Source organism: Anomaloglossus baeobatrachus, chromosome 3 (assembly GCF_048569485.1).
Source record: "Anomaloglossus baeobatrachus isolate aAnoBae1 chromosome 3, aAnoBae1.hap1, whole genome shotgun sequence".
NCBI lineage: Eukaryota > Metazoa > Chordata > Amphibia > Anura > Aromobatidae > Anomaloglossus > Anomaloglossus baeobatrachus.
Genome location: NC_134355.1, coordinates 28,883,277 through 28,905,782, shown reverse-complemented (window position 1 = coordinate 28,905,782; position 22,506 = coordinate 28,883,277). Strand labels below are relative to the sequence as shown.

Genomic DNA, 22,506 nt, shown 5'->3' with positions numbered 1-22,506 from the left:
AACAATATACATGTCAGTCCAATTATTTATCTACACAGCAATAATTAACGGTGATTTTTTATATGAGGCATATGCATATCGATTTTAATCAGCTATCACAGAGGTAACTTTACATCCCATTGTTGTGGGTGAGGCAACGGCTTAATTCTATAGTTGTTGCAAATAGTATCAATAGTAAGCCTAGCCACTAAAAGTCTCACATAGTTGTATTACCGACATTTACAGGGTTAATAGGGGGTTAACTCTGTGATAGCAATAATGATAAGAGTATACCATAGAATATAAGCCACACATAAACTGCTAAATGGCTGAAATTGTATCATTGTATCATTGTGATACATTAGCAAGAAATATAGAGAGAGCCATCAGCAGTAATATGTGTAGTAGCCCAATTTGTTCAGCTGCATAGCACAGATTAGAGACAAATTAGATTAGGCATTGTGCATGTAAATTAGTCGGCTGACACCAAGATAACATTGTATCCCATTAGAGAAGATCACAACAATGAATGAAGATAGTTTCAAAGTCGCATATTTAAACAAAGACCCTTACAATGAATGCCGATGACTCCCGTTTGATCACCCTGCTGTACACGCTGCCCTGCACCTCAACACGTGTTTCGCTTCCGCTTCATCGGGAGGTGACCTTTAGGGTCTTTGTTTAAATATCCAGTGCCGGGCCGGACTAGTCCGGGGGTCGTCAGTGGTGGCGGGGCCCGGCTCCGTGGCCCTGGTGGGTGTCAGTTAAAATGGCTGGTGAATTGGGGTAAATAAAGTTTATATTTGTCGTGACGCCACCTGTGGTTTTCGGCTATTAAGCCGCCGCTGCTGTATGAGGCCTCCGGGGTGTTGGAACGGCAGCAATGATGGTACTGCTCCCCACAGGTGGAGCGGTGCCCCGGGGCACAGTTGGTGCTCGTGAGAGTCTATGGTGTAGTGGAAGTCTATGCAGATTAAATAACAGAGGCAACACCAAGGGTGCAGTTTCAAGTTGTTTACTCATACATCCTGGTAGGTGCACACTGGTGCCTCTGGACTGCTGGAACCCACTGTCAGGGACCTCCGCCGTTTCTGGGTAATTTCTGGAATGAAAGCCGGTACCCTTCTCTCTAAAGTGTCTCTGTCTTCAGCTGTCTCCTTAAGCCTAGCTCTTTTAGGATGAACCTGCTCGGCCTCCACTACAGCCTCCAGGCTGGGAGCTCGCCTGTCGGTTACTTGCCCCCTTTCTAGAGGTTCTGCTGTGGGCTGTGGCCCGGGGAGTTTGCAACTTTCCCTGGGCCTCGGTTTTCACTGTTGGAGATGATTTTTCGCTCCTTTTGTTTCTAGGGACCGTCCCCTGTTGCACCTTGATCCCTCCACCGATGTTCCTGTGGAACAGGCCACCACAGCTCTACAGCTATCCGTGGCCCTGGAATCCCTTCGTTCCCTGCTTGGTGTCACCTGGACCCTCTGAGTCCCAGGATCTTCACCAGGAAGCGTCACTTTCTTTTCTTAGCTCCTGCCTGACTAGAGCTTTTCTTTCCTTCTTCTCTTTCACGTCTGCCTCCTGCAGACCTCCTCCTCCTTCTCCCCTCTCTCTTCAACTCCTCACTTCAACTAACTACACTTGACCTTCCTATCTCTGTCTGCTCCCTGACGGCTCCTCCCACCTCCCAGTTGCTAAGCTGTACCCTATAGGAGAAGGGATGGGTCTTACGGCCCCTCCCAGCATGCAGCATGGGAGGGTTGCTGCCACTATCCCTGGTCCCAGTGTGTACCTAACAATGGGTGTTGTGTAGATTTGCCTGGGGACCGGCGTTCACTCCTTTCCTTACCCAGAATGGGACATCACACCGCTGGATGGGGTGCAATGTCCTGTGGCGGCGGAAGCCTCAGGGGCGCCACACGTCCCTCTCAATGAGGAAGCCGCTCAGGTGGCGATACGCGTCGGCCCGCTCACACTGAGCATTTTTCATCCACCCCACCTGTGCCTGCCTTCAGACCTTTGGGTTGTATCCCTGTGACCCACAGTACCGCTTGCTTCTGTTTCCCATATGGTATTGTAGCTACCTATAGCTCTGCATTATTTTTTGTGCTGCCGTTTTGGGCACGGGGCTTTTAGCATTAGCTGTCAGGAGGTTATTTATACCTTTCAGTGCTTCAGGTTTATTTACAATACAGTTTTTTCATCCCTGTGAGTCTTTGTATAAGTGATATACTTGTAATCTTTATATGCCATCCATACAATTGTGATATTCTCCATGCACTTGTGTGCACTTATCTATGTGGTATTGCAGCCATTTATAGCTCTGTTATTACTCCCTGTGCATGTTCTCGACATGTTGTTCGCCATCAGCTGCCAGGGTGCCACCTATACCCACTAGTGTGTTCCATGCTTAATATACATAACAGGTTTCCCCTCTGTGATACTCCGCATGGCTGCGCCCTGTGTGGCTACATCTTTAACCCTTATTCCATTATCTTTGGTGTATCAGTATAATTGAGAGTTTTCATACAATTGTGTTTTTTGATGCATACAAGTTCACATCATTTTTTTCTCCCTCCTCATTTTGGTTTACTGATGGGACACTGCCTGATCAGTATTTGGGTTTCAGCTTGCTGTTTTCCAACCCCTTATACTCTACATTGCATGTTGGCACAGGGATACATATCATGGTGATCATTATTGTTGTCTTACCTTACATGTCATGATTGGGGTTTCTCAGGGTGAACGGACCCCCCCCCTTTTTTTCTTTGTCTGTTGTACACATTTTAAGTGTTTTTGATATTTGTTTTTGGTACATAATAAAGGTGTCTGTCTCATTTAAATAGATTGGTGTGCATCTGTTCTATGTGCAGTAGCTTTTTCTCTCTTGTGCTGCTTCAGGGAATGTCATAGACTATGTTTTGGGGGGAAATTGTAACCCCACTCTTTACAGTTATTCACCAAAAAACCTGCCTCCATTAAAGTCAATGGAGCTGGAAGCCACAATGCAGCCAGAACTTCAGAAGAATGTTGGCATGTCACAATGCAGCCAGGGAAAGAGACAGAGAGAGACAGACACACAAACAGAGACAGGAAAAGAGACAGACAGGCAAAGAGACAGACAGGGAAAGAGACAGACAGGGAAAGAGACAGACAGGGAAAGAGACAGACAGGGAAAGAGACAGACAAGAAAAGAGACAGAGATAGACAAGGAAAGAGACAGACAGGGAAAGAGACACACAGACAGGGAAAGAGAGAGACAGACAGGGAAAGAGAAATATAGGCAGAAGCAGACAAAGAGACAGACAAAGATACAGAGATAAAGAGAGATACAGACAGGGAAATAGATAGAGAGACAGACATGGGGAAGAGAGACAGACAGGGAAAGATGTGCCGCCCTGACAGCAGCCAGGCTGCTCAGATCCGGATCCGCAGTGTGGCTCAAGGGATTCTACCAGACCCGGGGGTCGCGCGGACACTTCAAATAAAAGGGGACGTATTTGTACGGGATTTGCCGTAAACTGTCTGTGTCGCCACAAACGGTGTGTGGTGAAATGTGGCACCACCGCTGCTGTTGTGGGGTACCCGGGGGCGATGGGATGGCAGTTGGCTGTTAACCCCTCCGTGGGTAGGGTTGGATGCCCCGGGGCCCAGTGTTTCTATGCTGAGGATGGTGACTGCAGGGGCCAGCGCACCCAGTCAGACCGGGGGATGTTAGTTTACTCACGATTGAATGAATCACACAAGTCCAATGGTAAACCAAGGTGCTGGTGGCCTGCCGCCATGGCCGGGTGTATCTCGTCCCACACCCGGGCTGATGGTCTTTGTCACTTTTCTCTGCACTGTGTTTGATGTGGTGGACTTCATGGTGTGAAACACGGGAGTCCGCTCCCAGTCCTTTTGTTAGGATCCTTGCCCACTGACGCTGACCCTTGGGATCTACCGGGCCCTGGTGGATGCCCTATCCCCCGCAGTGGGTGGTTGTCTGCTTTTGGGACTTTGGTTGGGACAGGACCTATAATCCTGCCCTCAATTGGTTAATTAGCTAGGCTGTTGGTTCCGGTCCTGGCCTCAGGGTCCAAGTACCCCCTCTGTGCACGGTTTCCAGGTCGGTTCTCCGGTATCGGTACCGGCGGGCTCCAACCCTGTCCCGGTCCACCTCGGATCTCCGGCAGCCGTCTTCCCATCTCCTGACAGACACGGACCACCGTCTGCCACCTAGCCAGTACGCCGGGACTTCAACCCTGATGCCTTTCCTTTCTGACTCTCCACTTCACCTCCACCTTCAACCTTGAACTCCCACTTTCAAGTCCTCTCAACTTAACTTAACTACTGCTTTTTCCCGCCCCGGGTTCTCTAGACCCCTAAGTGGGCGTTCTCCATCCGCCTGGTACCGCCCACTGGTGTGCCTTTCCTACCCTGGGGGGGTGACTAGGGTTTGGTTGGCTAGGTGTAACCCTGTGAGGGAAAGTGTTATGCGAGGGCCTATTCTGTGTGACTACCTGGTTTTGCCAGGGCGTCACAAAGAGATAAAGAGAGATACAGACAGGAAAATAGAGAGAGACAGACAGGGAAAAAGATAGAGAGAGACAGACAGAGAAAGAGACAGACAGAGAAAGAGAAAGAGAGACAGACAGAAAAAGAGATAGTGTGAGAGACCGAGAAAAACAGACAGAGAAAGAGACAGAAAGGGAAAGAGAGAGACAAGAAAAGAGACAGACAGAGATAGACAAGGAAAGAGACAGACAGGGAAAGAGACAGACATTGAAAGAGACACACAGACAGGGAAAGAGAGAGACACAGACAGACAAAGAGAAAGAGAGACAGACAGGAAAAGAGATAGTGAGAGAGACCGAGAAAGACAAACAGAGAAAGAGATAGAAAGGGAAAGAGAGAGACAAGAAAAGAGACAGACAGAGATAGACAAGGAAAGAGACAGACAGGGAAAGAGACAGACATTGAAAGAGACACACAGACAGGGAAAGAGAGAGACACAGACAGACAAAGAGAAAGAGAGACAGACAGGAAAAGAGATAGTGAGAGAGACCGAGAAAGACAGACAGAGAAAGAGATAGAAAGGGAAAGAGAGAGACAAGAAAAGAGACAGACAGAGATAGACAAGGAAAGAGACAGTCAGGGAAAGAGACAGACAGGGAAAGAGACACACAGACAGGGAAAGAGAGAGACACAGACAGACAAAGAGAAAGAGAGACAGACAGGAAAAGAGATAGTGAGAGAGACATAGTAAGACAGACAGAGAGGGAGACAGACAGAGACTGGGAGAGAGACAGAGAGACAATTACTATCCCGGGCAATGCCGGATACTACAGATAGCTAAAGATAAAAGTATATAATATATATAATGCTAACTAAAGGTGGTATGCAATATAAAATAGGAATCTAATAAAATAAACATCGCATGTTAAAATAAGAGCAATACAAGTTTACACACTGACATCACGAATCACAAATAAGTAAAGGAGACTGTTACGGTTGCTGTGGCACTGGAGTCTATGTCCAGATTTCTTGCTACTGCACATGTGCGAGCACTGGAGACTATGTCCAGATTTCTTGCTACTGCACATGTGCAAGCGCTGGAGACTAAGTCCTATCTTGGAGCCATTGCACATGTGCGGGTGACATCATCGCTGACACGAGGTCACATGTCTCTGACACCTTCTATGCCGATTGGCCACTGGTCATGTGCTTGTGACACGTGGTCACATGTCTCTGACACCTTCTATGCCGATTGGTCGCTGGTCATGTGCTTGTGACGCTTTGCTCGGTGATAGGCCAGCGTGACGTCATTCCTGTCATTCTGGCAGCGGATTGGCTCTGGTGTCCTCCCTCTTGGATGAGGCAGAGTCTATATAAGACCCTGACGCACGCCGCACGGCGCTCAGTCCTCTTGGTTCATGCATGAGAGTAGACGCTTTGTGCACGTTCCTCTAGGCATCTCTCTGTCTATGCTAGGTGAGCGCTACCGGCAGGGTAGCGTTCTTATACCTTACAGCTTCGTCTGCAGTGCATATCCTTACCTCTTAGGGGAGCGGACATAGGCAGGTGCCTGAGGCACATGGTCCGGCTGGGCCTTGTGATTCTACTCGTAGGTGGACGTTGCCGCTAGGGTAACGTTCCTTATACTGCGTCTGGCAGTTGTTCGTATCCTCGCACACTAGGGGAGCGAACAGAGGTAGGAGCTTTGTGCGGCTTACGCTGCTGTCCGTCTCTTCTGCACCACTAGAAGAGCGGACCTAGGCATGTGCCATATCTAGTGGTTCGTGTCCTCGCACACTAGTGGAGCGAACGCAGGTAGGAGCTTTGTGCGGCTTACGCTGCTGTTCGTCTCTTTTGCACCACTAGAAGAGCGGACCTAGGCAGGTGCCATATCTAGTGGTTCGTGTCCTCGCACACTAGTGGAGCGAACGCAGGTAGGAGCTTTGTGCGGCTTACGCTGCTGTCCGTCTCCTGGCACCACTAGAGGAACGGACCTAGGTAGGTGCCATTTCACACTCACTGCCTTTGTCTCTGTGATTATTAACAGAGACCATTCCACACACCCTCCAAGTAAGGGAGGAATTGCCTTTTTTACTAATGATATTCCTCTGTGAGTTTAACAGAGGTATTGCACCACTCTGCCATAGTCTGCAGCAGAGTCTTTGCACGGTGGACCCTGACTGTCTGATACTCCTTTAGGTTTTATTATCAGACAGCCCCCCGTAACAGAGACCAAGTAAGAAGTGAATAGATAATACCAAACAACAAAGTATATGACAATTTAGGGAAAGTGAGATAAACATTCATTATTAAAGAGAAAAACAGTAAAAGCAGGGACATGGGCTGGGAAGCACGAATATAATCAGATATGGTGATAAGGATACTGAACAACAAATGTTTAAATCAAAAACAAAGCAATATTGAATAAAAAAAGAATGAGATAAATCAAATGAACGTTAATCTAAAATGCTGGGGCCTGTGATATTACATAGACGAACATGGAATATATCCATTTTTATTCTCATTATAGATTAATTGTGATTGATGGTGGTCCCAGCAGCGGATGGACGATGGTCAGGTGGGATTCTGTGAATAGGTGACACATGTCTCTAGAGAACTGCTGGATTAAAGTCTCTGTTTTGGCTTCAGTGACAAGATAGTGACAGGGAAAGGGATCGGCCGCATACGTGTGTATAGTTTTGCCCAATATATCTTATACTTCAATAACATCTTGAGCTTTTCATATTTCATAACATTTTAGTTCCACTCACCTAAGTACTGCTGACAGACATCATCAAGCTCTGTCCCTCCTACAATAAATTTGGGATCCTTCACTATATCCTGCAAAATTAAACATGTATTTATTTATGTATTTTGTCACAATTTATCTAGCCAAGTGACTATATTTTTCTCAAGATATAATTTAGAATAATTGCCAAATACAGCCAATAAGACCTGGTCACCAGTGGTAGGCGAGCGTGCACGGCATTGCTTGGCACTCGATCAAACATCAGGCTGCTTGAGACACTCGATACTTGAGTAGTTTTGTAGTCAAGCGCCATGCTCGAGTCTCCGTCCCGCATGTTTTGTGGCATTTTTCAGCCTCTAAACATGCAGGGATTTCCTGCCAATTATGGTAATGCTGTACCTGTACGCTGCTGTCATTACTATGATTGGTCAGCATAGCATCATCGGATCTAAATAAGTGATTCCACGCTTACCGTGCTACACCTGGAAATAGTATAGGGAGAGGATCTGCTGGAGAAGGGACTGTGTGTTATAGCGTGACAGTACCTCTGGTGCAACATTAAACCAACAGTCTTTTTCAGGCTAATTGAAATATATTCTATTTTATACTAATACCTCTCATAGCTGCATTTAGTATAGGGCAAGCTGCTGGAGTAGGGATAGCGTATTACATACCTTTAGGCAGGGATTCTAACCTTACAGTCCATGCTGCTAATACCTAAAAAATCTTTTACTGTATATTACCTAATAATACCGCTCTTATCTGCATTTAGTGTGGGGCAAGTTGCTGGAGTAGGGATGGTGTATTAGCGGTCCGTAGACAGGGATTCTAGTCTTACAAACCATGCTGCTGATTCCTAAAAAATCTATTTTATTCTCTAATAGTAATGCTCTTGGCTGCATTTAGTATAGGGCAAGCTGTTGGAGTAGGAATAATGTATTGAAGGCCTATAGGCAGGGATTCTAGCCTTACAGACTGTGCTACTGATACCTAAAAAATCTATTCTCTAATGCTGCTCTTAGCTGCATTTAGTGTAGGGCAAACTGCTGAAGTAGGGGTAGTTTATTAGAGGCCTGTAGCAAGGACTCTAGCCTTACAGACTGTGCTGCTGATACCTAAAAAATGTATTCTATTCTCCAATAATACTGTTCTGAGCTTCAAATATCGTCAACTGAGCTTCTCGAGTAGGGATAGTGTATCACAGGCCTGCAGGCAGGGATTCTAGCCTTAAGGCCGCTTTACACGCTGCAATATCGTGACCAATATCGCTAGCATGCACACCCGCCCCCATCGTTTGTGTGTCACGGGAAATTCGCTGCCCGTGGCGCACAAAATCGCGCGGACCCGTCACACGGACTTACCTGTTCTGCGACGTCGCTGTGACCGGCGAACCGCCTCCTTTCTAAGGGGGCGGTTCGTTCAGCGTTACAGCAACGTCACTGCAGCGTCACTGAATCGCCACCCAATAGAAGTGGAGGGGCGGTGATGAGCGGGACGAACATCCTGACCACCTCCTTCCTTCCTCATTGCTGGCGGCCGCAGGTAAGGTGAGGTTCCTCGTACCTGCGGTGTCACACATAGCGATGTGTGCTGCAGCAGCAACGATAATCGAGAATAGGGGGGCATGTCACCGATGAGCGATTTTGAATGTTTTTGCGACGATTCAAAATCGCTCATAGGTGTCACGCGACGACATCGCTAACGCGGCCGGATGTGCGTCACAAATTCCGTGACCCCAACAACATCGCTTTAGTGATGTCGCAGCGTGTAAAGCACCCCTTACAGTCTGCTGTTGATACCTAAAAATATATTCTATTATCTAATATTACCGATGTTAGCAGCATTTAGTGTAGGGCAAACTGATGGAGTAGGGATATTGTGCCGCCCCCGTCCCAGCAGCCAGCGCTGCTCAGATCCGGATCTACAGTACGGCTCAAGGGGTCCTCCGGACCCGGGGGTCGCGCGGACACTCTGAATGAAAGAGGGGACGTATTTGTACGGGATTGGTTGTAAACTGTCTGTGACGCCACCCACGGTGTGTGGTGAGATGTAGCACCACCGCTGCCGTTGCGGATCTCCTGGGGATGTTGGGCTGGCAGCTGGATGTTAACCCCTCCGTGGGTTGGGTTGCATTTCCCGGGGCCCAGTGTCTCTGTGCTAAGGGTTGGTGACTGCAGGGGCCGGTGCACCCGGCCAGGCCGGGGGTGTTACTCACGGTCAAATAAAGCACACAAGTCCTGTGGTAAACCAAGGGGATGGTGGCCGACTGCCGCAGATGGGTGTATCTGTTCCCACACCCGGGTTGGTAGTCAAAGTCTCTCTCCTCTGCACTTAGTGTGTTGTAGGTAGGACTTCCCGGCTTGAAACACGGGAGTCCGCTCCCGGTCCTTTGGTTGGGAGCCTTGCCCATCTGACGCTCACCTTGGGATATACGGGCCCTGGAGGTTGCCCTATCCCTTTCGGTGGGTGGTTGTCTACTTTTCGGGACTTAGGTTGGGACCTATAATCCTGCCCTCAAACGGTGAATTAACCAGGCCGTCTGTGCCGGTCCTGGCTTCAGGGTCCGAGTACCCCCTCTATGCACATGGTTTCTGGGTCGGTTCTCCGGTGTCGGGACCGGCGGGCTCCAACCCTGTTCTGGTCCACCCCGGATCTTCGGCAGCCGTCTTTCCGTCTCCTGCAGACCTTGACTACCGTCTGCCACCTAGCCAGAACGTCAGGGCTTCAACCCCGATGCCTGTCAGCTAGCACCTCACTCCACTCTACTCAACTCCACTTAACTCTAACTTGAACTGACTTTTTTCCCTCCCCGGGCTCTGCAGACCCCTAGGTGGGCGTTCCCCAACCGCCTGGTCCCACCCACTGGTGTGTCTGTACTTCCCTTAGGGGGGTGACTAGGATTTCAGGTCGGCTGCTTTAACCCCGTGTGGGATGGGTGTTGTGCGGGGGCCTAAACTGTGTGACTACCTGGTTTTCCAGGGCATCACAGTCCCCCTTGGTTGAATACAGACGATCCGCGTGCTGTCCGACCACCACCATTTATTTTAACAGGAACTAGAAAAAAGTAGAAAACAGGAATACAAGTATACTAAACGTTTTACAATTTCTTCCCTTACGGGAGGCACATATCTTAAACGTTGCACATATAAATGGAACGGGACGGACCGGCCCACCATCTCGTTTCTCCCACCCAAACAACCTGTTCCCTGGTGCCACCACTAAGCACTGGTGCACACCCCTTTGCCCAAGTTCAGGAACGGGTCTGGGTGACGCCCACATGGGACGGGTAAAAAGTTCATTACCCAGCAGTCCTTGTCACGGGTTCCCAAGTCCGGGAACCCCTGGCCTGGAGGTTAGTAACCGGTCTTTGTAGTAATTGGGCCTCGGCCGACTCTACTGCAGGCCCCTCCTCCAATCTGCCTCTCCAGTGGCTGCCGTGAGCGAGATGGGTAGCCGGAATTATTTACAAAGCCCAATAGTTTTTGGGTTGGCTCGCCAGTCCTGAGCCATGGTCCTTTAAACTGTAAAACTTTTCAACGTGGGGTTAACTGGGGTAGCCGGGAACCGCTACCTTAACAATCTTCCTAATCAGGTGAAGTATTTGGTTGATTAAAATGCATTCACACACTATTTACACAGCAAGCAGGCACCATTCACTAAACTATGGTTTCTCGGAACCGGAGTGGTGGCTGACCTAAGTTAGGGCGTGTGGACCTTCTTAGCCCTCCACTCTCACTTAGGACTGTTGGAGGAGAGTGAATTACGGGTCCCTCTCCCCTACTGTCAGGTATAGCCGGTAAGGATCTACGGGGGCGTGGTGTAGGTGCATCCCTGGGCGCTTGTGTTGGTATATCGCTGATAGACTGCTCTGGCTCTGTATCTTCCACGGGTTGTGGGAACATTATAACAGGAACAATCACCACTCCATTCTGCATAGGCCAATCAGCTGGAAAGTCACCCATAATAGTGTGGATCACCTCTTTCTTCCTCTCCATGCCCGGAGTGGGAATGGGAACCTTCTCCACCATCTTCAGTGGTTCTGGACACTTCTTCAGGTGGTCTCTGGAGACAGTGGCCATAGTCTTCTCTTGGTCATGACTGACAAGGTACGTTTTCTGACCTTCCCAACCGGTGGGTTGGATAACATACGGGGTCCTTTCCCACTGATCATCTGGCTTGTGCAGTCTTCTCTTCCTTTTCAGTACCACATCTCCCGGTTCGAAGGGGGCAGCCTGGGCTCATCTATTGAAACGCTGCTCTTGTTTCTCTCTGCTCTGGTGCAAGTTTCCCTCCACATATTCTTGGATCTGTCGGTACTGCCTCCGACGCTTGGTGTTCCAGTCGACAGTCGACGGGATTGTTTCAGGTACTTCTACATCCAACTCCAGATCCACTGGCAGTCTTCCGGGTCTCGCCCTCATTAGATATGCCGGAGTGCATTTAGTGGAGCTGCAGGGGATGTTATTGTACATGTCCACCAGATCAGGTGGTTTCTCAGGCCACAAGTTCCGCTCTTCGAGGAGTAAGGTCTTGAGAAAGTTGAGGACCAAGTAGTTCATCTTCTCGCACATCCCGTTGGTCTGGGCATGATACGGGGTGGTACGGATCTTCTTGCACCTGTACAGGTTGCAGAACTCCTGAAAGTTTTCCGCCTCAAAGGCAGGGCCTTGGTCGGTGAGCACCCTCTCCAGGTAGCCATGCGGCTGGCAGAAGTATGCTTGGAAGACCCTGGCTGCAGTGCGAGCCATTGATCCTTGACGTGTACCACTACCATGAATCTAGAGCAGTGCTCTACGATGGTGAGGACATAGCTATAGCCACTACGGCTTGGTGTGAGCTTGATGTGGTCTAAAGCGACAAGTTCCAGTGGCTGGTGAGTGACAATTGACTGCAACGGGGCTTTCTGGCTGGTTCCATCTTTTCTTCTTAGCACACAGGGACCACAATCCTGGCACCATGCCTCAATAGATTCTCTCATCCCAATCCAGTAAAAGCATTCTCTCAGCAGCATCTCTAACTTCTTCAAACCGAAGTGGCCAGTTCCATCATGGTAAGCTTTCAGGACCACGGACACATACGCTTGCGGGACTAAAGGCCGCTTTACACGCTGCGACATCGCTAGCATCGGCTACTGATGTCGCGTGCGATAGCACCCGCCCCCGTTGGTGGCACGATATGTGGTCATCCATGCCGTAGCGAACATTATCACTACGGCAGCGTCACATGCACATACCTGCTCTGCGACGTCGCTGTGACCGGCGAACCGCCTCCTTTCTAAGGGGCGGTTCGTTCAGCCTCACAGCGACGTCACAGCAGCGTCACTAAACCGCCGCCCAATAGAAGCGGAGGGGCGGAGATGAGCAGCCGGAACATGCCGCTCACCTCCTTCCTTCCTCCTTTTCCGGTGGATGCAGATAAGGAGATGTTTGTCGTTCTAGCGGCGTCACACATAGCAATGTGTCCTGCCGCAGGAACGACAAACAACATCGTTACTGCAGCAGCAACGATAATTGGGAAGAGGGGGGCATGTCACCGATGAGCGATTTTGAACGTTTTTGCGACGATTCAAAATCGCTCATAGGTGTCACACACAACGACATCGCTAAAGCGGCCGGATGTGCGTCACAAATTCCGTGACCCCAACGAGATCGCTTTAGCGATCTCGTAGCGTGTAAAGCCACCTTAAGATCTGGCAGACCTTCTCATGCGTCTGAGGATTAGTCAGCTCTCAGTACAATTTGCCCTGATGCAAGTACAACCGGTCCCTTTCTCTCCACAGCCGCTGTTATTCTGCGGGGGCATCGGGCCCCATCCTATTGTGGGCCCATGAGATTAACATCTTGATTAACTGGACTGCAGGGTCTTTGTCCTGAGCTTCCTGCCACCCATGGTGGGGCAAAGGATTGAAGGCTGCCTCCTGTTGGCCACTATACGGCCTGGTTTCTCTCTCTCTATCAAGTTGATGGAACGCAGGCAACTCAAGTTCTTCCAACTCGTCTTCATCCACTCCCCCATCAAGTGAGTGCGGCATTCGAGACAGCGCATCTGCATTGGTGTTTTTACGAATGGGCCTGTACTTGATGGTAAAGTCAAAATTTGCTAGTTGAGCCACCCAGCGCTGTTCCAGGGCACCAAGCTTCGCCATGTCCAGGTGAGTTAGAGGGTTGTTGTCCGTATAGGCAGTGAATCTTGCAGAAGCCAGGTAATGCTTAAACCTCTCGGTTATCGCCCAGACGAGTGCCAGGAACTCCAGCTTGAAAGAGCTCTAATTTTCAGGTCAGAGCTTCCTGCTTGCGTAGGCTTCCGTAGGCAATCACCTTCTCTTTGCCATCTTGCATCTGAGACAGGATGGCTCCCAGGCCTTTGTTACTGGCATCTGTGTATAGAATGAACGGGAGGCCATAGTTGGGGTAGGCTAAGATCTCGTCTCCATTCAGAACCAACTTCAGCTGCTGGAAAGACCCTTCTTGCTTTTTGCCCCAAGTAAACGGGAGACTCGGGCTCTGGCAATTCTTGGTTTGTCCCACCATGAGGTCTTGCATGGGAACGGCCATTTTGGTATAGCCCTTAATGAAGCGACGGTAATAACCCACCAGACCTAGGAACTGCCTCACCTCTTTGATCGTGGTATGCCATGGCCAGTTCTGAATGGCTGTAACTTTCTGTGGGTCCGGCGCTACGCCTTCAGCACTCACCACGTGCCCGAGGTACTGTACTTTAGGTTTCAGCACATGGCACTTGGAGGGCTTCAGTTTCATCCCGTATTTAGAGAGAGCTTCAAATACCTCAGCAAGGTGCTCCAGATGTGTTTCGTATGTCTTGGAGTAGACAATGACGTCATCCAGGTACAGCAGAACTGTCTCGAAGTTGCGGTGTCCCAAGCAGCACTCCATCAGCCTCTGGAAGGTTCCTGGAGCGTTACACAACCCAAAGGGCATGCTGTTGAACTCGCAGAGGCCCATCGGGGTAGCGAAAGCAGTTTTCTCACGGTCTTCTTCCGCAACCGACACCTGCCAATAGCCATTGGTAAGGTCAAGGGTAGAGAATAATTAGCTGTCTTCAGTGCGGCCAACGATTCTTCAATGCGAGGAAGAAGGTACGCATCCTTATGAGTTATCTGGTTGATCTTCTGGTAATCCACACACATTCTCATGGCGCCGTCCTTCTTCTTTACCAGGACCAACGGAGCTGCCCAGGGACTACAACTATCACGGATAACCCCTGCTTCTTTCATGTTCCTCAACATGTCTTTGGCACACAGGTTATGTGCAGGTGGAATCGGCCTATATCTCTCCTTAATGACTGGATGTGTACCAGTAGGGATGTGGTGTTGGACCCCTTTGATCCTTCCGAAATCTAACGGGTGTTTGCTGAATACCTGCTCGTACTCCTGTACTACACTGTACACCCCTCCCTTTGGTTTTTAGGGAGCAGTCCTCTAGATGCGGCTTGCTAGTTTCGATTTTGGCCTCCGGGTTTTCCTTCCGGCCGTGTTCCCAGGGGTCGGGGCTTCTGTGAAGCCGCTCACCTGCAGCGGTCGCCTCAGGGACTGCTCTCCACCTCTAGGGACGCCACCGGGTCTTCACGTGTTGGGAATCTTCTGCCCACAGGTAGGTCAGGTTAACTTCTATATTAATCGTGACGCCACTCTCGGTAATTGCGGTCAGGGGTGACCGCCACTACAGCAGAAGAACTCACACACAGGCAGAAAAGTCTTTCTTTTACTCACTTTTCTGATGGTAACGTAAGACAACTCGGGCGATGCTATGATGAACCAGGTGGAACCAGGTATCCTTTAGGCTGATCCAGGGGTGACTGCTGACTCGCCTTCCTATCCCTTCTTGTTTGGGGTGACCCCTGACTTGTAGTACTGTGGGAATCACCCAGGGAATTAGCAACTGCCGTTCTCCCCTTTCTGGCCCGTTTGCTGACAGCCTGGACCAAGTAATTCTGGCTGCGTGCCTTCTTTTACTTATGGGCCCCCTCATTGCTGTTGATGCTGCGGACTCTGTGTAGTTCGGTGAGGTACATCTAGCACCCTCACCAGCAGGTTTAGCAGGCCGAGTAAATGGGTTCCTTCTCTAGGGACCTGTTTTCCCGTGCGGGCTACATCCCAACATCCTTCATCCCCATCATCCCATCCATCCATCTCCTTTATGTGGACACCTCGGAGTCATGATGCCGGGCTGGGCCACCTCTGACATCCCCTGACCCTTCACTGGCCTGATGACTAGTATTCCCCAGCCCCCGTGGGGTGCTTCAACTTGGTGTCACGAAAAGAGCAACGTGCCCGCAACAACGGGTACTGTGCGCTTTACAGAACTATGTAAAACATATTTCTTGGAAAAGACAGTTGCCATGACCATTTCACGCGGGAAAAGAAAGGGCGTGCCATCATGGGCGGGAACCAAAAGAGCACGAAAGCGTGGGTGGAGCCCATAAAGAGCGCGAAGGAGAGCCCCACTGCCAGAAACGAGCAGGAGACCCCGTGCCTCTAAACCAAAGCGGGAGACCCCTGGTTAAAGCATGTTCAGTGAGGTAAGAAACCAAACCGTCCCTATTGCCGGAGCTGCAGCATTAACCCCAGCTCTGGTGCTATTGTTTACCATACCATACCTCAAAGAGCAACATGGCTACCCCAGTATTCTGAGAGGCATATAACATGGCTGACAGGCTACCCCAGTATTCTGAGAGGCATATAACCTGGCTGACATCAAGGAAAGACTATACAGTTTATTCTGGGTATACCCTATGACGGAGGACCAGAAAGCCAGCGTCCTTATTGGCCAATTGACTGGGGCAGTTGTCGAGAAGTCTAGTCCTAGCTGGAGACTGATAAAAGAGTGGCAAAGGACATTTTCAATAAACTCAAGGAAACTTTCGATACCTGTACAGCAGCTGAGATAAAGATGCAATTTTACTGATGCAAGCAAAAGGTGCAAGACAGTATACAGGACTATACTTTAAACCTTCAAGAGGCAATGAGAGCTGTCCGACAGGTAGAACTGGAGGGGGTGATAGATGAAAACCTCCTGCTGGCCAGTCAGTTCATTGAGGGGCTTCTGTCCGATGTCCACCGGACCCAGCTGCGCATTGTGTTCATGAAAAACCTTAAACTCAGCTTTGAGGAATTTAAAGATCAGGCAATCTGGGCATTGCATGAGCCAGATCACTGCAGCGCTATGCTTCAGCAACCGGGGTTGGTGCCAGCTACACCCGTGCTGGTGGGAGCCAAGGTACAAACCGTGGGTGAGGACTCAATCAATGAACTGCGGCTCCAGATCCTGAAATTGATCAAAGGTATGACTACCCTGACCAAAGCAGTGCAATCCAAGCAAGGAACTCAGCAACCTGCAACCATTGCACTTGCTTCCAGTGCTGATGACCTCACCTGGCGGCGACACGGGAGAAACCCGCTACCACAAATTCCTGACCGGTATGATGCCGACGGCAGCCAATCTGCCATCGCTGCAACAAGGTTGGACACTTTACTCGGGGATGTCCCTTGAGTGCCCAGAGCCAGGGGGCTGGGACCAGCCCACTGGCACCACCAGCAGCCAAGAAACAGTAAAAGTTTTCATATGCAAATGTTTATGTTTTGTTGCATTGATCACACTGATGACTGGTAACTGTTTAATGTTTGAAACTGTTGATTGATAATGCCTCCCATAAAGGGAAGATTGTTAACTTGTTTAATGCATAACAAAATGCAGTATACAATTGTTATTTTATTGCAGCCCAGGGGTGCTGCAATTTGCTGTGGGGGAAGGGGGACCCCTGAGGCTTCAGTCACAGGGTACTGCACCTCACTTAAGGTGCAGTATTCATCTCAGGTGAGGGGGGGTTAATCACCGGTGTTTCCACATTTCACCTTACATACAGCTTAGGTGTCTTCTCACTGGAGACTGGATTAGGGTAGGCTGGGGGTGGCCATCACGAGGCATGGGACTTTCCCGGTCACTAGGACAACCACCTGGGGGTGGGTGGGCACCACTTGGAGTAGAAGTAGGAGCAACCTGGACACAATCTTCAGTCAAGTCGGGACTACAGTTCTGGTGACACGACACCACTTTCTTCTTTTTTTCTTCACGGTACCTGAGGCTTGGAGTGGGAAGCTAAGCCTGGGTTCCTCACTTCTGAAGAGGCATCCCTTGGGGAAGGACATTTTCAAACACCGGTGGCCATCTCTAACTTATCCGGGATCGGCTGGAGCCCATCACGGCGGAGACCGGCACCTCCCGGGCAACCCACAGACAATGAGTAAAGACCTGGAACTGCAACTACTGTGTCAGCCATTCATTGTCGTCGCCGTTGCCCTGCGCTTTGGCGCATATGGCTACTACTAACTCCATCATCCTCCCTGGGGCCTAGCTTCACCTGTAGGAAGCAGAACTATCCTAGCTTCAACACCACCTGCCCCAGAGGACAGGGACCGCAGCGCTGGCTAATCCCTATCCACATACCGCAGGTGGCGTCACGAGACAACTATTGCTCCCAACATTTTTCATCCCCATCATCCCATCCATCCATCTCCTTTTTGTGGACTCCTCGGGGTCACGATGCCGGGTAGGGCCACCCGTGACATCCCCTGACCCTTCACTAGCCTGGTGACGAGTATTCCCCAGACCACGTGGGGTGCTCCAGATATTACCCAGCCTGATGAAAATACACAGGGTGATATTACCTAGCCTGACAAAAATACACAGGATTATATTACCCAGCCTGACGAAAATACACAGGGAGATATTACCCAGCCTTATTTCATTTTCCTAGCACAGATATAGTAATAATGAGAAGGAAGAGGCTGAGGATGAAGAGGAAAAACAGGAAATGGTTATCTGTGCTGCAGAATGTACTATCCAGACCAGCTTCATCCCATCTGTTCAGCATGGATGGCCTGAAGAGGAGGTGCAGGAGCTGGATAGTCATCCTTCTGGTGAGGACAGTAACATCTTGCCTGTGGGGAGTCTGGCACACATTCAGACTTTACATCCTGTTGTCTTTTCTATGACTCTCGTGATATACGCATTTTGGCCAACGCCGATTACTCTTTGTGCACCCTTCTTCACTCATGCTACAAGGAGAACTTTCATTCTCGCCTTCCTGTATTTGATAAGACTGCTAAAATTGTGCATCACCAGAAGGCTATAGTTAAAGAATTGTTGAAAAAAATTCCCATCTCACCACAGAGTCTCTCTCATATTTAATATGGTGCCCTATCTGTGAGCAGCCTGTTATATAGTAGAAAGAGCTGAGAACGTCACTATATAGTTTTCTATGAAAGGTTTCAGAATAGGATGTGAATTATTGATATCAGTCCTTGCTCCTTACAATGAGTCCAGTGGGCGGTGTCATTGTGTGAGACCACCCAGGAGACTAATATGACAACGCCACTTATAATAAATTTTGATTGCAACATTATATATTGATCTGCTCAGCTCTTTTTTTGCATAACATACTGTCACTAGAAGAGCACCGTCCAGGAGCGTAATGTGAAATTGAAAAAGCTTTAGTAAAGTAATGTGAAAGTACCTGAGATAATATTGCATTGTATAAGACTTTTGTTCCTGCCATCTTTTTTTAAACAAATAACATTAATTAAAAAAAATAATAATAACAATAATAATAATAATAATAATAATAATAATAATAATAATAATATTTATTATTATTATTATTATTATTATTATTATCTTCTATAAACAAATATTCATATAAATTATTTATCAGATTCTTACCGTGGGTCTCTGCTTCTCCATCCCAGCAATAAATTGTTCATCTTGAAATAGTTTTTAGATGCCAAACATTCTGAAGTGGGAATACAGGCTGTGTAAGGGACCTTTCTACATTGGTGGTCTATGGATAATCTATGAAATCCATCTCTGTGGGGTCTCGGGCCTCACGGCTAAAATTTTTTGTTTTTTCCTTTACAAGCTATGTAACTGTGGTACCCTGGACAAGTCAGGACGTCAAACGTACTGCAACAATACACCCTACACCCCGGTTAGGAACATCAAGGTCAGACACAAATCCTTGTTGCCTCCCTCCAGGGGCTGATGTCCACACCAGGTGGGGCGGAGCCAGGCGGTTGGCTCCACCCACCGAGGAGTTCACAGTCCTGGAGGTGGGAAAAGGAGGGCAGTTCAGTTAGGGAAGTCAAAGTGCAAGGAAGTGGTAGTAGAGGAGCTGACTGGCCGTGTCCGGGTACGTGGCCCGGGCATAGAAACAGCAAGGTTGGCAGACGGTGGTGACCATCTGCAGGAGAGGCCGATTGACGCACAACCGTAAGGACCGGGGACGGGCGGTGGCCCGCCGGTACCGGATCGGGGAGCGAAGAGAAGCCAGCACCATCTGGCAGGGCCTACGGACCCCGACCAGGCTAGGAGTCACCGTAAAACCGGTCAAATCCGTCAGCGACGGGAACCTCCGGGATTTCCCAGCAGTAAAGACCCGATTGAAGGCAACCGTCCAAGCCATGAGGGAGAGAAAGCTACCGCCAGAGCTTCCAGGGCCAGAGCCTGCGGGCAAACAGGGGCTCCCTTAGCCAACCAACCGCTGGGGAGCGGGTTACCGGTGGGAAGCCATCGGGGCCGAAAACACAACAAAGGTGCAGGGGGAGACAGTTACCGCCAACCTACCGGGAGTGACCGTCGCAGCCGTCTGTGGGACTCGTCCGTCCAGCCGTTTGTTTCACTAGAGACTCCGTGTGCGTTACTGGCTGAGTGAGTACCATCGTGCCGTCTGGCACTGCGCTGCCCCGCGACCCTGCGCTTGGCCAAGCCCCGCAACCCACCTTCCGACCTCCACCACCAGGCCCCGGGACCACCAAACCCCATACCCACGGAGGGGAGAAAACATCTCAGCTGCTCCCTGTCAACACTCCCGGGATCCCCGTACAGAGCAGCGGTGGTGTCCCAACCTCACCACAAACCGTGGGTGGCGTCACGGACAATATCCCTAAACCAAACCACCCCTTTCACTCACGGGCGAGGAGCGCCGCTCGAGTCCCCGGGATCCGGCCCACTGCTCGAGCCACCGACCGAGCGAGCAGCAGCAGCAGCCGGACCCGAGCAGTGGGTGAGCGCAGCGTCCTCCCCACCCGCAACATAACCATAATTGCTGTGGTGACAGAAGCCCTATAAGTAATTTACCTATCTATATTTGTTAGCAGGGCAATTGTCCTGCTCTTACCCCCATTTAGGTTCCTTTTGAAGCTCCCTAGTCCTTATTATGACCAATTTACAGCCCCAACCTTGGGGTTCCCCATTGAGTTATATGGGTTTGTTGTTCGGTGTCAAGATCGGCATCCGAACCTGGTTATTTTTTCGGTCTGTGCAGGTTTGGCCAACCCGACATTCCCGGGGATTGCTCATCACTAAACATTATTCTTCATGCCATCCTTTTTAAACAAATATTAATATCAATATAATAATATATTACTATAAATGAATATTCATACTTATTATTATTGAACAGATTCTTACCTTGGGTCTCTTCCACTTTACCTCTATTCCCTTTAATTTTTCAGAATCTGGACCCAGCCCGTCCGTTTCTTTTCCTAGGGATGACTGATCAGCTTTAAATTCTGGATCTTCAAATGGATTTTTAGATGCCAGGCACTCTGCCTTCAGTTTCTCATAGTCCTGACCAAAAAATTTTATTGGGTTAGTGAAGGAGCCAAGACCCGCAGCCTTAGAGGCAATTCCGGACATGATGTAAAGCTGTGTGTACTGCAGAGGATGACTACAGGGACTGAACACAGAGGTATTTATACACCGTCCTATACAAAAGAAAACCCTGAGGATATGAATGACATAACATCTAAGGTGTGCGCAACATAAACATATGACTCACAGGGATAAATTATTCAAATTATCTCTCCAGTAAAGGAGACAAACTCTAGCGCAGCGCCATCTATTGGAAGTAGCGATCCTAAACGTCAAATGTGGATTTTTAACAATCCTTTGCATATGACTTAGGGGCACTTTGCACACTACGACATCGCATGCCAATGTAGCGATGCCGAGCGCGATAGTCCCCGCCCCCGTCGCAGCTGCGATATCTTGTGATAGCTGCCGTAGCGAATATTACCGCTATGGCAGCTTCACATGCACTTACCTTCCCTGCAACGTCGCTCTGGCCGGCGACCCGCCTCCTTCCTAAGGGGGCGGGTCGTGTGGCGTCACAGCGACATCACACGGCAGGCGGCCAATAGAAGCAGGGGGGCGGAGATGAGCGGTACGTAAACATCCCGCCCACTTCCTTCCTTCCTCATTGCAGCCGGGACGCAGGTAAGGCGATGTTCCTCGCTCCTGCGGCTTCACAGACAGCGATGTGTGCTGCCGCAGGAACAAGGAACAACATCGTACCTGTCGCTGCAGCGAAATAATGAAAATGCCCGACACTACACCGATGATATGATTACGACACTTTTGCGCTTGTTAATCGTATCAAAAATGATTTACACACTCCGATGTCGACAGCGACGCCGGATGTGCGTCACTTTCGATTTGACCCCACCGACATCGCACCTGCGATGTCGTAGTGTGCAAAGTGCCCCTTAGGATATATATGCCAGATCAGAATCCCAATTTGCAGACACGGTGTTTCGGGGTGCTTGCCCCTCGTCAGTGCAAAGTATGGGGTGTCTGATCTGGCTCATGAGAAGCTTTGTGGGGACCACGGGGGAACACTATTCTCCTTACGGAGACTTTGCAAGCCAGTCTGACTGCCAGTAAGGGGACTTATAGCTGCCATTCCCCTCTGGAAAATATTCAAATTGTCTCTACAGGAAAGGAGACAACTCTAGCGCAGCGCCACCTATTGGAAGTAGCAATCCTAAAAGTCAAAAGTGTATTTTTATCAATCCTTTGCATATGACTTAGGATATATATGCCAGATCAGAATGCCAATTTGCAGACATGGTGTTTTGGGGTGCTTGTAGTAAAGGGATAAAGTAGTAATTAAAGTAAATAAACCTTTGGGGCAATTCTAAAGGGCTGACAACCTGACATTAATTTCAATGCAGCGACTTCTCAGGAAAAATCTGATTTCAGGCAGGATTCTATTGAGCTAGATTTCCAGATTTATGTACATTGTTGTGCAAAACGTTTCAATAAAACCTGCTGTGGTGCAAATGGAACCGACAACAGATAGAAATAATCGGCAATAAGCAAGACACCCCTATAAAGGATTGGTTCTGTAAGTGGTGACCACAGACCATTTCTCTGTGCTTATCCTTCTTGGCTGTTGTTTTGGTCACTTTTGCATGTTGTCATTTCTCTCACCCGTAGAGG

At 49.3% G+C, this 22,506-nt stretch overlaps 1 protein-coding gene across 1 annotated transcript in view; it reads right to left on the bottom strand.

The window, feature by feature from the left end:
* The window catches only part of LOC142295959 (calpain-2 catalytic subunit-like), a 108,298-nt gene extending 87,326 nt beyond the window's left edge, over window positions 1-20,972 (bottom strand). The window contains exons 1-2 of the mRNA XM_075339098.1: window positions 20,695-20,972; window positions 7,233-7,302 (exon numbers count right to left, since the gene is read on the bottom strand). Coding sequence (XP_075195213.1) covers window positions 7,233-7,302; window positions 20,695-20,922 — 298 coding nt within the window. The 5' untranslated portion in view covers window positions 20,923-20,972. The remainder of the gene's footprint in view (window positions 1-7,232; window positions 7,303-20,694) is intronic.
* Window positions 20,973-22,506: the final 1,534 nt, after the last annotated feature.